The 15,169-nt window shown below is 40.3% G+C and overlaps 1 protein-coding gene across 29 annotated transcripts in view; it reads right to left on the bottom strand.

The window, feature by feature from the left end:
- The window catches only part of SCMH1 (Scm polycomb group protein homolog 1), a 218,755-nt gene that overhangs the window by 28,096 nt on the left and 175,490 nt on the right, over positions 1 to 15,169 (bottom strand). For 25 of the 29 annotated variants that reach the window (XR_003723335.2, XR_013403437.1, XM_015136801.3 and 22 more), the window contains one exon: positions 14,452 to 14,578. The exons of the other annotated variants lie outside the window; for them this stretch is intronic. Coding sequence is in view for 23 of the 25 variants with exons in the window: in XM_015136801.3 (XP_014992287.1) it covers positions 14,452 to 14,578 (127 nt within the window). In the remaining 2 variants the exon portion in view is untranslated. The remainder of the gene's footprint in view (positions 1 to 14,451; positions 14,579 to 15,169) is intronic. 29 annotated transcript variants of the gene reach the window in all.

The raw sequence follows: 15,169 nt of genomic DNA, 5'->3' as shown, positions 1-15,169 counted from the left end.
GCAAGAATAAATTCTGCAAGTGGGAAAAATGTTAATAATCCATGTCCAGAGAATAGAGAGGTAGTTTTAAAATATGGCCCATAATTATTTGACCCTCTTCCTATTGAGAGGTGCAGTCTATTCCTCTCCCCTTGAATCTAGGCTCTGGGACTGACTGATCAACAGAATATGGTGGCAATGATGCTATGCTAAGTTTGAGGCTCAGGCCCTAAGAAAATGGTAGCTTCCACTTCCTATCTCTTGAGAAACTTGCTCTAGGAACCTAGCCACCATAGTATGGCAAAGCCCAAGCTATCCTTTGGTGAGAACCAACAGGCAGCATGAGTTTTGCTAGTTATGTGAATGGAATTATCATAAGCCCCAATTGAGCTACCCCAACTGATGCCATGTGGCGCAGATATGAGTTGTATTCATTTTAATATAGAATATATTGATCTTTTCCTTTATAGTTTATGCTTATTGTCTTATTTTAAAAATCCTTCCCAATCTTGAGGTCATAAGGATATCTGTGTATACTGTCATTTTTTTTTTTTTACTAGATCCACTAAATCAGAATTTATTTTTCTGATTTAATTGGAGGTTATTAAAAAAATTCAGAGAAGGGTCTGGCACATAAGGAGTCTGGAAGTTGCCACTGCATCCTAACAACTAGTAAAAAGCTGAATAAGCTGAAAAGTCAACAATCCTTAGATATGTCAGAGAAGTAAGATCTCAGGGCAAACTATTAGCCCCCAAATCTGAAGAGACAGACAGGTGAATAAGCCGAAGTCTCTGGAACCAGTGCTAGGGTAGGAAAACCTAAACTGTACTTGATGACTTGTCAGAGGCTCAGTGTGAAGAAGTTTGAGGTTAAAACTCCAGGGAGTCCCAGTCACTGGGGAGGAAGGGGAAACTTTTGTGAGTTTTGCCTCCAGGAGCTCAACCAGATTCTCACAGTAAATATAAGAGAAAAATACCCTCATGCTTCTGGCAGGGAGAGGGGAAAAGGAACCATTTTGAAATATACTACAGCACTCTGTTCTCAACAAGGTCTTCCCTCAGGAGAAACTATTTTACCACAGCCTAAACTATTAGGGATTTTTCAGAGCCTAACTGATCTGGAAGAAGAGAAATAATCAACTCCAGCCAACGCTAGCCTTCCATTCCGAAGTAGAGAAATACTGCACTCCCGGCCATTCTATCCAACCCAAAGAAGTGGGGGTGGGGACCAGAAGCACTTGTTAAGTTCACAGTCCAGGGGCAAAGGCTCACTGAAAGACTGAGATTTAGTCACAGGACTGTAGAATGCTTCCCATTTCTCCACATCACTAAAGACCTATTTACCGTGGCTTTTTTTTTTTTTGTATTTTATTTTTGAGACAGAATCTCACTCTGTTGCCCACGCTGGAGTGCAGTGGCATGATCTCAGCTCCATGCAACCTCCACCTCCCAAGTTCAAGTGATTCTCCTGCCTCAGCCTCCACAACCATGCCTGGCAATTTTTTTTTGTTTGTACTTTTAGTAGAGATGAGGTTTTGCCATGTTGCCAGGCTGGCCTCAGACTCCTAAGTGATCTGCCCGCCTTGGCCTCCCAAAGTGCTGGGATTGCAGGCATGAGCCACTGCGCCTGGCCCTACCATGGTTCCTTTTACCCAGTACATCATGTCCAGTTATCCTTGAGGTATACTCGAGGACAAAAAACACTGTTTGAAGAAAAAGCGCACACTCATATGGCAGGGATGCTGGAATTATCAGACTGGGAATTTAAAACAACTATGATTAACATGCTGGGGGCTCTAATGAATAAAGTAGACAGCATGCAAGAACAGATGGGCAATGTAAGCAGAGAGATGGAAATTCCAAGAAAAAATAAAAAAGAAACACCAGAGATCAAAAATAATGTAACAGAAATAAAGAATGGGCTGGGTATGGTGGCTCACGCCTAGCACTTTGTGGGGGTCAAGGCCAGTGGATTGCTTTAGCCCAAGAGTTCAAGACCAGCCTGGGCAACATGGCAAAACCTCGTCTCTACTAAAATTACAAAAAATTTAGCCAGGTGTGGTGGCGTGTGCCTGTAGTCCCAGCTACTCAGGAGGCTGAGGTGGGAGGATTACCTGAGCCTGGGAAGTTGAGGCTGCAGTGAGCTGTGACTGCACATTGCCCTCCAGCCTGAGAGACAGAGGGAGACCCTGTCTCAAAAAAAAGAAAAATGAAATGAAGAATGCCTTTCATTGGCCCATTATTAGGTTAGACATGGCTAAGGGAAGAATTGCTGCATTTGAGCATGATAACTGAATGAGTGACTGAAGAAATAGTCTCAATCCATCAAGGTTTATTAAACCAGCTCCGGAGAATGTCTGGGGAAAATACGAGTCACAGACACATCTGTGGGTGTTCCAAAGAGACTTTCAGGATTTTAGTATTTATACATTTTCTTTCTTGTTTTTGTTTTTATTGAGACAGAGTCTCGCTCTGTCACCCAGGATGGAGTGCAGTGGCACAATCTCGGCTCACTGCAACCTCCGCCTCCCAGGGTCAAGCAATTCTCCTGCTTCAGCCTCCTGAGTTGATGGGACTACAGGTGCGTGCCACCATGCCTGGCTAATTATTTGTGTATTTAGTAGAGACGGGGTTTCACCGTGTTAGCCAGTATGGTCTCGATCTCCTGACCTCGTGATCCGCCCACCTCAGCCTCCCAAAGTGCTGGGATTACAGGCATGAGCCACCATGTTCGGCCTTATTTATACATTTTCTTAAAGGAGGGCAGGTAGGTGGTAAGGGGAATGGTTACATTCTTGTGAGACTTTAGTAAGTGCTTGGCAAATCTACATTTTACACAAGATAAGGTGAATGTTTGAAGAGCAAAAACGGAGTAAAGTAAGAATCAATTATGCAGACATCTCTGGGTTGGTGGAGGAATGACTGGTCCCCTTTGTCTTTGTTCTGCACCTGAGAAGACATGATACTGACATTATCAGTGTGGAGTTTAAGAGCTAGACTTAGATTGTAGACCTAAAGTTGCAGCTGGTGTGTCCTTGCTTATGGGAGACCATCAAAGAGTTTACTTGTGAATGATCTGTGCAGGCAGTCCTTCATGGATGCCTGAGGCTTTTACCTTTCCTTTGGGGATCTGGCTAATGCATAATGCTAGTAACAGCTATTCATCTGGAAGATGGTGTTACATGGCTTAGCCCCCAGGTTTACCCTTCCCTGTTGCATAAGTGATACAGACAGGAGACAGGGAAATACTGGGTAGAAGAAGGCAGATCCCTGGCAAAGGCCCCACCCCCAAGCCTGGAAACCCACAGCACTAAATGGGAACAGGCATTCCTGTTTTCGTGCCCAAATGTTGCCTTTTGGCCTGCCATGCCCCCTTATCCTGTACCCATATAAACCCCACACCCCAGGATCCATGAGCAGACGAGCAGATGAGCAGAAGAGTGGCAGAATGGCACAGCAGAGAAGGAGGGAAGAGAAGGAGCATCTGAACGTCGAGAGGCATTTGGCTGGGGATGGTCAGAGAGGACATTGGCTGCTGGACAGCCAAACTCCAGGAAGATCATCTTCCCACTCCATTCCCTTTCCAACTCCCCATCCATCCCGCTGAGAGCCACCTCCACCACTCAGTAAAACCCCCACATACACCATTCTTCAAGTCTGTGTGTGACCTGATTCTTCCTGGATGCCAGACAAGAACCTGGGTACCAAGAGGGCACTGAACTGGTTTACACTTAAGCCATCTGTGGATGGCAGAGCTAAAGCACAGCAGCATGCCCATGGGGGCTTCAGGAGTTACAGGCACCCACCCTTAGATGCTACTGTGGGGCCAGTGCCCCAAAAGTGCACACCCAGGCTCTTGCACTTGCCCATCTACGTGTTCCCCCTCCTGTAAGGGGTTTGAGTGCACGGCACTGAAAAGACAAGCCACACCCCTATCACATGTCCTACAAGGTAGGTCAGGGAACTCTCCCGTTTCATAAAGAATTTAGGGGGTCCAGAGAATTTCTAATTTTCCTTTACAAACGTATCTCAAGGGAAGGAAACTCCCAAAATTAAAAGCAAAGAGAAAAAAGACAGAAAAAAACCCATAACAGAATGTTCAAGAACTGTGGGATAATTATAATAGACGTAATCTATATATAATGGTGATACTAGAACGAGAAGAAAAAGAGAAAGAAATTGAAGCAATAATAACTGAGAATTAACCCAAATTAATGCCACACACCAAATCCCAGATTCAGGAAGCTCAGAGAACACCAAGCAGGAAAAATGCCAAAAAACCCTAACATCTACACCTAGGCATATCATTTTCAAAGTACAAAAAATCAAAGATAAAAAATATTGAAAGAGGCTAGAGGAAAAAAATACTTTACCTATAGAGGGGCAAAGACAAGAATTATATCCAATGTCTCGTAAGAAACCATGCAAGCAAGAAAAGAGTGAAATATTTAAAGTGCTGAGAGGAAAAAACCCACTGACCTAAAGCTCTGTACCCTGCAAAACTGTTCTTCAAATGTGAGGGAGAAAAAAAAAGACAAAGAAAAATTGAGGGAGTGTGTTGCCAGTAGACCTGCCTTGTAAGAAATGTTAAAAGAGGTTCTTCAGAAAGATGGAAAATGATAGAGATCAGAAACTTGGATCTTGGATCTATATGAAGAAAGGAAGAGCATCAAAGAAGAAATAAGTAAAGACAAAATTATAACTTTTTTTTTTCTTTTTTTTCTTTTTTTGAGACAGGGTCTCACTCTGTCACCTAGGTTAGAGTGCAGTGGTGCTATCATAGCTCACTGCAGCCTCAATCTCTCAGGCTCAAGTGATCCTCCTGCCTCAGTCTCCTGAGTAGCTTAGGGCTACAGGCATGCGCCACTATGCTTAATTTTTTAACTTTTATTTTTAGTAGAGAAGTCTTGCTACATTGTTGCCTAGGTGCCAAGACCTTGTTGCCAAGGTCCTGCTATGTTGTTGGTGACTCCTGAGCTCAAGTGATCAATCCTCCCAACTTGGCCTCCCAAAGTACTGAGATTAAAGATGTTAGCCACTGTGCCTGGCCTATTTTTCTTAATCTTAATTCATCTGAAACCACCTTTGCAAAAATTGTAATAGTAAGAAAATATGACAGTGAAAGAGATATGATCTAATCAACTCCTATCTTATCTTTAACTTCCAAACTGCCCTTAATCATTCCTGGGCTTGGGGCAAGCTAACTTTGGGAGACATTTAGTTTATAGTTTAAACGATAATAGCCTTTCCCCAAAACTAAACTGTCTTTGTAAAGCTAATGAAAGATCACCAGGTTAGAAGGACAAGAGGAGCTTGAACTCTGCTAAGGTGTAAATGTAAATGATTATTTTAAAAAATTAAAAAAACAACAAAAACCAAGACCCAAGTTTATGTTGTCTACCAGAAACCTACTTTAAAGATAAAGACATACATAGATTAAAAGTAAATGGGTAAAGAAAGATATACCATGCTAACACTAATCAGAAGAAAGCTGTAGTAGCTATATTAACTTCAGACAGCATAGACTTCACAGCAAGGAAAATTATCAGGGAAAGACAGGGGTATTACATAATAAGAGGCCAATTCTCCAAGAAGACATATCATTCCTTAATGTGTGCATACCTAACAACAGAGTGTCAGATATATGAGGCAAAAACAGACAGACCTGCAAGGAGAAACAGAGAAATCCACTATTATAGTTGGAGACTATAACACCCCCCATCAGAAATGGACACATCAAACAGGCATAAAATCATAAGGACATAATTGAACTCAATAGCCCCTCAATCAACTGAAATATAGTTGGCATCTACTGACTGCTTCATCCAGCAACAGCAGGATACATATTCTTTTCAAGCTCACATAGAACATTCAGCAAGACAGATCACATGCTGGACCAAAAAACACACCTGAATATTTTTTTTTAAATTTAAAAAATTTTCTCATTTTTATTATTATTATTTTTTGAGACAGGGTCTCACTCTTTCACACAGGTTGGAGTACAGTTGTGTGATTTTGGCTCACTGCAACTTCTGTCTCCCAGGTTCAAGCTATCCTCACACTTCAGCCTCCTGAGTAGCTAGGACCACAGATGCGTGCCACCACACCCGGCTAATTGTTTGAATTTTTGGTAGAGACAGGGTTTCACCACGTTGCCCAAGCTGGTCTCAACTCCTGAGCTCAAGTGATCTACTGGCCTCAGCCTCCCAAAGTGCTGGGATTACAGGCATGAGCCACTGCACCCAGCCTGAACAAATTTTAAAAGAATAATCATATGATGTCTTCTTTCAGAACACAACAGAATGATACATGAAAAAAATCACCAAATAGTTAAGAGATTAAACAATGCACTTCTAAATAACACACAGGTTAAAGAAGAAATAACAGGAGAAATTTAAAAAATATTTGGAAATGGCCAAGCGCGGTGGTTCATGCCTGTAATCCTAGCAATTTGGGAGGCCAAGGTGGGTGGATCACTTGAGGTAAGGAGTTTGAATCCAGCCTGACCAACATGTTAAAACCCTGTCTCTACTAAAAGTATTTTAAAATTAGGCTGGGCACGTTGGCTTACGCCTGTAATCCCAGCACTTTGGGAGGCCTAGGAGGGCAGATCACGAGGTCAGGAGTTCGAGACCAGCCTGGCCAACATGGTGAAACCCCATCTCTACTAAAAATACAAAAATTAGCTGGGCATGGTGGCACATGCCTGTAATCCTAGCTACTCAGGAGGTTGAAGAAGGAGAATTGCTTGAACCCGGGAGGCAGAGGTTGCAGTGAGCTGAGATTGGGCCACTGCACTCCAGCCTGAGGGACAGAGCGAGACTCCGTCTCAGAAAAAAAAAAGAAAAAAAGAAAAAATTAGCCAGGTGTGGTGGCATGCGCCCAGCTACTTGGGAGGCTGAGGCAGGAGAATTGCTTGAAGACGGGAGGTGGAGGTTGCAGTGAGCCGAGATCACACCACTGCACTCCAGCCTGGGCGACAGTGTGAGACTCTATCTCGGAAAAAAAAAAAAATGGAACTAAATGAAAATGAAAATAAAACATCAAAATTTGTGGGACAGAGCAGAAGCAGTGTTTAAGGGGTGACTTATAACACTGAATGCAGATATTAGAAAAGAAGATCTAAAAGCAGCAATCTGAGCTTCCGTCTTAGGAAACTAGAAAAAGAAGAGCAAATTAAATCCAAAGTAAGCAGAAAATAAAAAAGTATAAAGATTACAGAGCAGAAATCAATGAAATCCAAAACAGGAAATCAATAGAGAAAAATCAATGAAGCGGGCCAGGTGCGGTGGCTCACGCCTGTAATCCCAGCACTTTGGGAGGCTGAGGTGGGCGGATCACGAGGTCAGGAGGTCGAGACCATCCTGGCTAACACAATGAAACCCCGTCTCTCCTAAAAATACAAAAAATTAGCCAGGTGTGGTGGTGCACGTTTGTAGCCCCAGCTACTCAGGAGGCTGAGGCAGGAGAATCACTTGAACCTGGGAGGTGGAGGTTGCAGCGAGCCGAGATCGCACCACTGCACTCCAGCCTGTGTGACAGAGTGAGACTGTCTAAAAAATAATAATAATAATAAAAATCAATGAAACCAAAAGCTGGTTTGATGAAAAGATAAATAAAATCAATTATACTCTAGCCAGGCTAACTAAACAAACAAACAAAAAACAAAACAAGCAACCAGAGGGATGACACAAATTACTAAATCAGAAATGATAAAGGGGCTATCACTATAGATCCTACTGTCATTAAACAGATAATAAAGGAATACTATGAACAACTCTATGTCCACCAATTTGATAACCTACATGAAATGAACTAATTCCTTCAAAGACAGTCTGCCAAAACTCAAACAAGAATAGACAATCTGAATACGTTTATATCTATTAAAAATTTGAATTAAACCCAAACTTTCCAAAAAAGAAAGTACCACGTCTAGATAGGTTCATTCATGAATTTTACCAACATTGAAGGAAGAAATTATACCAATTCTTCATAATCTCTTTTAGAAGTTATTAACAGAAGCAGAAGGAATATTTTCTAACTTATTTTATGAGGCTAGCACTGTCCTCAACAAAATATTATCAAATCAAATTGAACAATATAAAAAAGAATTATATACTATGACCAAGTGAGATTTATCCAAAGTATGCAAGGCTGACTCAACATTCAAAAATCAATTAATATGATCTATCATATCAACAGGCAAAGTAAGAAAAATCAGATAATCATATCAATAGATGCAGAAAAAGGATGTGACAATATCCAACACTCATTCATAATAAAAAACGATTGGAAACTAGAAATAGAGTGAAACTTTCTCAATAAATAACATCTACAAAAACCTACAGCTAACATTATACTTAATGGTTAGAAACTAGAGGCTTTCCAACCAAAATCAGGAACAAGACAAGGACGTTCTCTCTTACCACTCCTCTTCAACATCATACTGGAAGTCCTAGCTAATGCAGTAAGACAAAAAGTAAGATGAAAAGAATGCAGTTTGGGAAGGATGAAATAAAACTTTGTTCTCAGGTGACATAACTGTCTATGCAGAGAATATGAAATCCTTAATAACCAAAAAAATCCTGGAATTAATAAGTGATTATAACAAGAATGCAGGATACAAAGCTAATATATAAAAAGTCAATCACTTTCCTATATAGTGGCAATGAACAAGTGAAATTTAAAATTAAAAAAACACAATACAGGCCAGGCACAATTGCTCACTGTAATCCCAGTGCTTTGTGAGGCTAAAGCAGGAGGATTGTTTGAGGCCAGGAATTCAAGACCAGCCTGGGCAACATAGCCCAGGCTTTTTTTTTTTTTTTTTTTTTTTTTTAAATAGAGAAACCATCTCTATAAAAAATAAAAAAATAAAAAAATTAGCCAGGCATGGTGGCATGCCTGTAGTTCCAGCTACCCAGGAGGGTGAGGCAGGAAGATTGCTTCTGCCCAGGAGTTTGAGGCTGCGGAGAGCTATGATCACACCACTGCAATCCAGCCTGACCCTATTTTGATTGTTTGAGGCCAGGAATTCAAGACCAGCCTGGGCAACACAGCAAGACCCTATTTCAAAAAACAAAACAAAACAAAATCCCACAATACCATTTATGTTAGCACCAAAAAACGAAATACCTAGGTATAGGTTAAACAAAATATATATAACATTTATATGAGGAAAACTAGAAAACTTTTTTGAAAGAAATGTAAAAAGAACTAAGTAGTAAACAGATATTTTGTGTTCATGGATAAGAGACTTAATATTGTCAGGATGTCACTTCTTTCCAACTCAATGTAGAGATTCACTGCACTCCTAAACAAAATCCCAGAATTTATTTTGTAGACAGCAACAAATTGAATCAGCTGGGGGTGGTGGCTTACACCTGTAATCTCAGCACTTTGGGAGATCAAGGTAGGAAGACTGCATGAGCCCAGGAGTTTGAGACCTGGGCAACATAGTGAGACCCTTTCTCTACAAAATTAGCTAGGTATAGTGGCATGTGCCTGTAGTCCCAGCTATTCTGGAGGCTGAGGTGGGAGGACAGCTTGAGCCCAGGAAGATTGAAGCTGCAGTGAGCTGTAACTGCACCACTGCACTCCAGCTGGGCAACAGAGTGCATCTCTGTATCCACAACAACAGCAAACCAAACCGAATCTAAACTTTATATGAAGAGGCAAAACACCCAGAACAAAGTCAGGAGGGCTGATGTTATCTGACTTCGAGACTTACTGTAAAGCTACCATAATTAAGACAGTGTGGTATTGCCTAAAGAACAGACAGATCAATGGAACAGAATAGAGAGTCCAGAAATAAACCCACATAAATATAATCAGCTTATCTTTGACAAAGGAGTAAAGGCAATACAATAAAAAATAAAGATAGTCTTTTCAACAAATGGTTCTCGAACAACTGAACATTCACATGTAAAAAAGTGAACCTAGACACAGAACCTACACTCTTGAAAAAAAAGTAACCCCAAAAGGATAATAGACCTAAATGTAAAATGCAAACTATAAAACTCCTAGACGATCGCATAGGAGAAAATCTAGATGACCTTGGGTTTGGCAATGACATTTTAGATAAGCCCCAGCAGCACCTTGCACCCTGTTCACATCCCAGTTTCAGTCCTGGTGGTACTAGCTTCACAGAACTAGCAGGTGCAGCCCACGCCTCACTTATGAGTCCTACCTATGGGAGCCCATTTCCAGTTTTTGCCTTAGTCCAAGCAGTAACAGCACAATATTCCCTAACACCTCATTCCTGGCGCTGCTAGGCCCCAGGACAGAATGCAGTCTGCCAATGGCTAGGATTGAAAATGGTGCGTCACTGCAGCTGCTTATGGCTCAGAAAAGGGTGTGTGACCCAGTGCAAGCTCCTCTCCTGGAACAGTTCCCTCTCCTGGTCTTCTGGCAGCTCCCTATATCAGTTTCAGAGATTGGGAAGGTCAAGGGCTCTTTCGTTGCCAGGCATGCATGATTCCATACATGGGGATGTGGGCTGCTAGAAGTCTCTCACTTACCCTTGGGAAGTCACTTGCTGATTCCTAGCCAATCTCAGCCAGGTAGGCTGCTTCTCTTCTTTCTCCTTGCTTGCTTTCTGTGTTTCCTGTCACTTTCCTGTTGAATTCCAGTGTTCTATTTTAGAAAATATATCAGAAGTATGATTGTCTATACACTCTTTTGGTTCTTCTAAGTGGAGGAGGTTAGCATATGAAATGCTTCTAGTCAGCCATCTTTTTGTTGTTGTTGTTTTGGAGACAGGGTCTAGCTCTGTCGCCCAGGCTGGAGTGCAGTGGTGTGATTTTGGCTCACTGCAACCTCTGCCGTGCCCCATCCCTGGAATCAAGTGATCCTCCCAACTCAGCCTTCCAACTAGCTGGGACCACAGGTGCACATCAGCATGCTCAGCTGGCTATTGTTTTTTTTACTTTTAGTAGAGATGGGGGTCTCATGATGTTGCCCAGGCTGGTCTCAAACTCCTGAGCTCAAGTGATACACCTGCCTTAGCCTCCCAAAGTGCTGGGATTATAGGTGTGAGCCACCGTGTCCAGCCCTAGTCAGCCATCTTGAAGCCCCTTTGGTTTCTTGCAAAACAAAACATACTCTTACTATTCAATCTAGCAGTTGTCCTCCTTGGTATTTATCCAAAGTAGTTGAAACCGTATGTCCACATAAAAACCTGCACACAGATATTTACAGCAGCTTTATTCATAATTGCACAAACTTTGAAGCAACCAACATTCCCATAAGTAGGTGAGTGGATAAATAAACTGTGAAATATCTGGACAATGAAATATTTTTCAGTGCTAAAAAAAAAATGAGCTATCAAGCCATGAAAATACATGGAATAAATTTCAATGCATAATACTAAGCGAAAGAAGCCAATCTGAAAAGGTGGCATACTGTATGATTTCAACTATGTGACATTCTGGAAAAGACAAATCTATGGAGACAATAAACAGATAGTGGTTGTCAGGGATTAGTGGGGAGGGAGGATGAATAGGCAGAGACCAGAGGGTTTTTAGGGCAGTGAAACTATTTTGTATTATACATGATGGTGGATGTATGTCATGATACATTTGTCAAAACCCATAGAAAGTAAAACACCAAGAGTAAACCCAAATGCAAACTAGGGACATGGGTGATAATAACGAGCCAATGTAAATTCATCAATTGTAAGAAATGTACCACTCTGGTGGAAGATGTTGATGAATGGGAGACAATGTATGTGTAGGGGCAGCAAGTATATAGGAAATCTCTGTATTTACCACTCAATTTTGCTGTGAATCTAAAACCGCTCTAAAAAATAAAAGTCTATGAAAAAATTTCAAAGAACAACAAAAAGAGCTCTTGATAACAAGATGCAAATCTCCAACCATGGGGAAGTAGAGTATAAGCATTTCCTAAATGTATATAACTAAATATACTAAATGTGTGTAAAATCCTTTTATGTAGAGCATTTTGCAGGTCTGGTGTTTCTACCAAACAGACTTTGGAAAATGCCACTGGAGTACTAAATAATTATAATTTAAAAAGCAAGATGGCAGAAATGAAAAACTCAATACAAAGTTTGGAAGATATAGTTGAGGAAAACTTGATGAAAGTTGACCAAAAGGCAAAGAATAGGGATAAGAACAGAGATACGACTATTACAGAACCAGGTCAAGAGATTCAACAACTGAACAGGTATGATGGGAGTGAATAGAGAAAAGGAAGTGAAAGAAAATAATTGATGATGATGATGATTTATTTATTTATTTTTTTGAGACAGAGTCTCGCACTATCATCCAGGCTGGAGTGCAGTGGTGCGATCTTGGCTCACTGCAAACTCCACCTCCCTGGTTCAAGCAGTTCTCATGCCACAGCCTCCTGAGTAGCTGGGACTACAGGCATGCACCACCATGTCTGGCAAAAATAAAAATTTTTTTATTTTTGGTAGAGATGGGGTTTCGCCATGTTGATCAAGCTGGTCTTGAATTCCTGGCCTCAAGCAATCCATCTGTCTTAGCCTCCTAAAGTGCTGGGATTACAGACGTGAGCCACCATACTCAGCCAATTTTTAAAAATTTTATAAAATGAAAGTGTCCAGTATGGTAGGTGAAAATACATCCAAGGTGAAATTTTAGGGTACTGGGAATTAAGAGAAACTTCCAAGAGAATGAAGAGATTTCATACAAAGCTAAATATGTAAATCTAAGAATGATTTACAGAAAACAAAGACCTTGGAAAGAGCAAACTGAGACCCTCACCAAAAAAGACAGGTGAACAGAATCTCAAGAAACTAAGAAGGATCCAGGAGAGATTTCTTCTAGAGTATGACATGGATAGAATATATAATGTACTTGGATATAAAGAGAGATGTACACAGTAGGAAGAGAGTTTAAGGTTGAATTAATAATAAGTACACAGAAAAATAAACACGTAACAAGAAAATCAACAAGATTTCCCCTGAAAATGAAATGTTGAGCAACAAAGGAAAAGTAATCATCGTATACTATATGGCTCAATTGATAACAGCATTTAACTAGTTATAATAACAAAACACTCAATTTTGATCTAATTAAAATTATAGTATCGTAGAATTGGAATAGGGAAATATGTGTGGATAGATAAGGGCAAGGAAATAAAGAAGAGTTAAATTCTCATCTTCTAGAGTGGGTAGTCAGTGGAAAAATAACTTAAAAAGATAGCAATATGGACATGCTATTTAGATACAGAGGTAAATAAAAACATCAGTTAAATTGAAAGTGACTGCCTCTGGGGAATAGTAATTGACAGGGGAATACGAGGTGTGTTTGTCTTGTTTTTGTAATAAGTTGTATAGACCCTTCATTCCTTTAAACTATGAATGTGTATAACTGATACAAATCAAAATACCTTTTAAAAAGTTCTCTACAGTTAAAAAAATGAAAGGTAGGTAAAAGATATAAATGTGGAATATCACATTCAGACTGTGATAGCTTTTACTGTTAACATTTGAATGGACTATAAAGGTTATTTGGACTAATCCTATCATTGTATAGATTATAAACTGAGGCTCAGATAGGGAAGTGATATCAAGGTCACACAAAGTGAATCAAGGCCCACTCAAGAGATGGCGACACAATGATCAGTGAAGACTATTACAGCCTGACCATGGCAGGTTCTGTCACCTTCTATAGGTTATTGGAAAGGAAACTATGGCTGAGCCTTCCCTTCAGGCTCCTACATTCTAGGATTTGATTAGAGACATACTCAACTCCTAAGAGAAAGATAACCCTAACTTCCATGGGGATCATGCCAATTGCTTAGACTTCCTAGAAGATGGAGTGTCTGCCAAGTAACAGAATAGGGTTTCACACATTTATCTTAACTTACACAGTAAAAAAATGAGTATTTTTATTTATAGTTACCCCCTTGGAAGGTTGTATATCTGCAGATAGTTATTTTAGTTACTGTCATAGACAGTTTATGACATGGGAACAGATATGCATAACCCAGGATGATTACCCACCCAGTTCATCCACTAGATTTTGCAATGAGTCAACCACTCATTGGTTGATCTCTAACATCAAGTTTACTTTCATTGTACCAAAGTTTGTCCCCATCAATGATTGTTTAAAAAAAAAAATCAGATAAATTTCATACGTATTTTAAGGGTGGCACCATTACTGAAATGCTGGGAGGATTCTGGAAGGTAGAAGGGATCACTCAGAAGGGAATACCCCTAACTGGGAAGGAAGGTTATTATTCTAAACTAGGCCAGGGAGCTCTTGGTGCTGTCCCTGCATTAGTTCCCCATCCCTGAGTTCACAGAAAACTTACCTAAGTTTGATTGTCTAACATTATTTCAAATGCCAAAGATAAAAATTGTTTAAAAGATTTTACTTAGGTTTACAAGTGGAAAGGCGCTAATTACCGGTGTAAGACAAAAGCAAGTGCAGACACTAGGTCTGGGGCTTGTGCACAGGTAGTCCTGTCATCTGCTCTTACCTGTGGGGGCCTGCATGGCTGAGCTGGGGATGGTGGCAGCATCTTGGGGTACAGTGCTGGTATCCGGTTCAGGAGTGCTGGTTGTTGGTGAGGCAGGTGGTGGGTTCAGCAAAGTTCGAGGTTTCCTCTGTCAAAATGAATGGGGAAAAAATTGCTACCCATGACAGGTCTTTTCATTCTCTATTCTTGGCACTTAATTCACTCATGAAGCAAAAATATATTTATGGATGGAATAGTGTTTTATCTTTGTTTTCTATACAGCATCTGGCTTAAAGCTATACATATACCTGTAGCAGATGCTTAGTAGACATTTTCTGAATCTATATATAAGCCTCTGGTCTTTTGTAGGATCAAAGCTTAATGTATTATCTTTTATACTAGATTCAATATTATCATATGAAGTTCCAGATCCCTTATTAGTTGGGCAGACAAAAGCAAAATATGCTATAGTTTAAGTCTGCTTTGACATTACTTTGTACTTTGTCTCTTTAAAAATGGAAACAAATAAAAAATAGAAATGACCCTTCTAACTCTACAAACAACTTTACTCTGTGTGCCTCTCTCTTCACCTCATTACCTGCCCTTCTTTCCCTTAAATGTCTTACTCTAGTAAATCTCTACTGCTTCTTTAAAAACTGCAATTTTACCTGGTCCACACCTTTACAATGATAAGATGTCTCTTCCACTTGAAATGCTCTCTCTTTTTAAATTTATTTTA

This window comes from Macaca mulatta, chromosome 1 (assembly GCF_049350105.2).
Source record: "Macaca mulatta isolate MMU2019108-1 chromosome 1, T2T-MMU8v2.0, whole genome shotgun sequence".
Lineage (NCBI taxonomy): Eukaryota > Metazoa > Chordata > Mammalia > Primates > Cercopithecidae > Macaca > Macaca mulatta.
The sequence above is the reverse complement of the archived record's forward strand: the minus strand, read 5'-3'. Positions and strand labels throughout refer to the sequence as shown.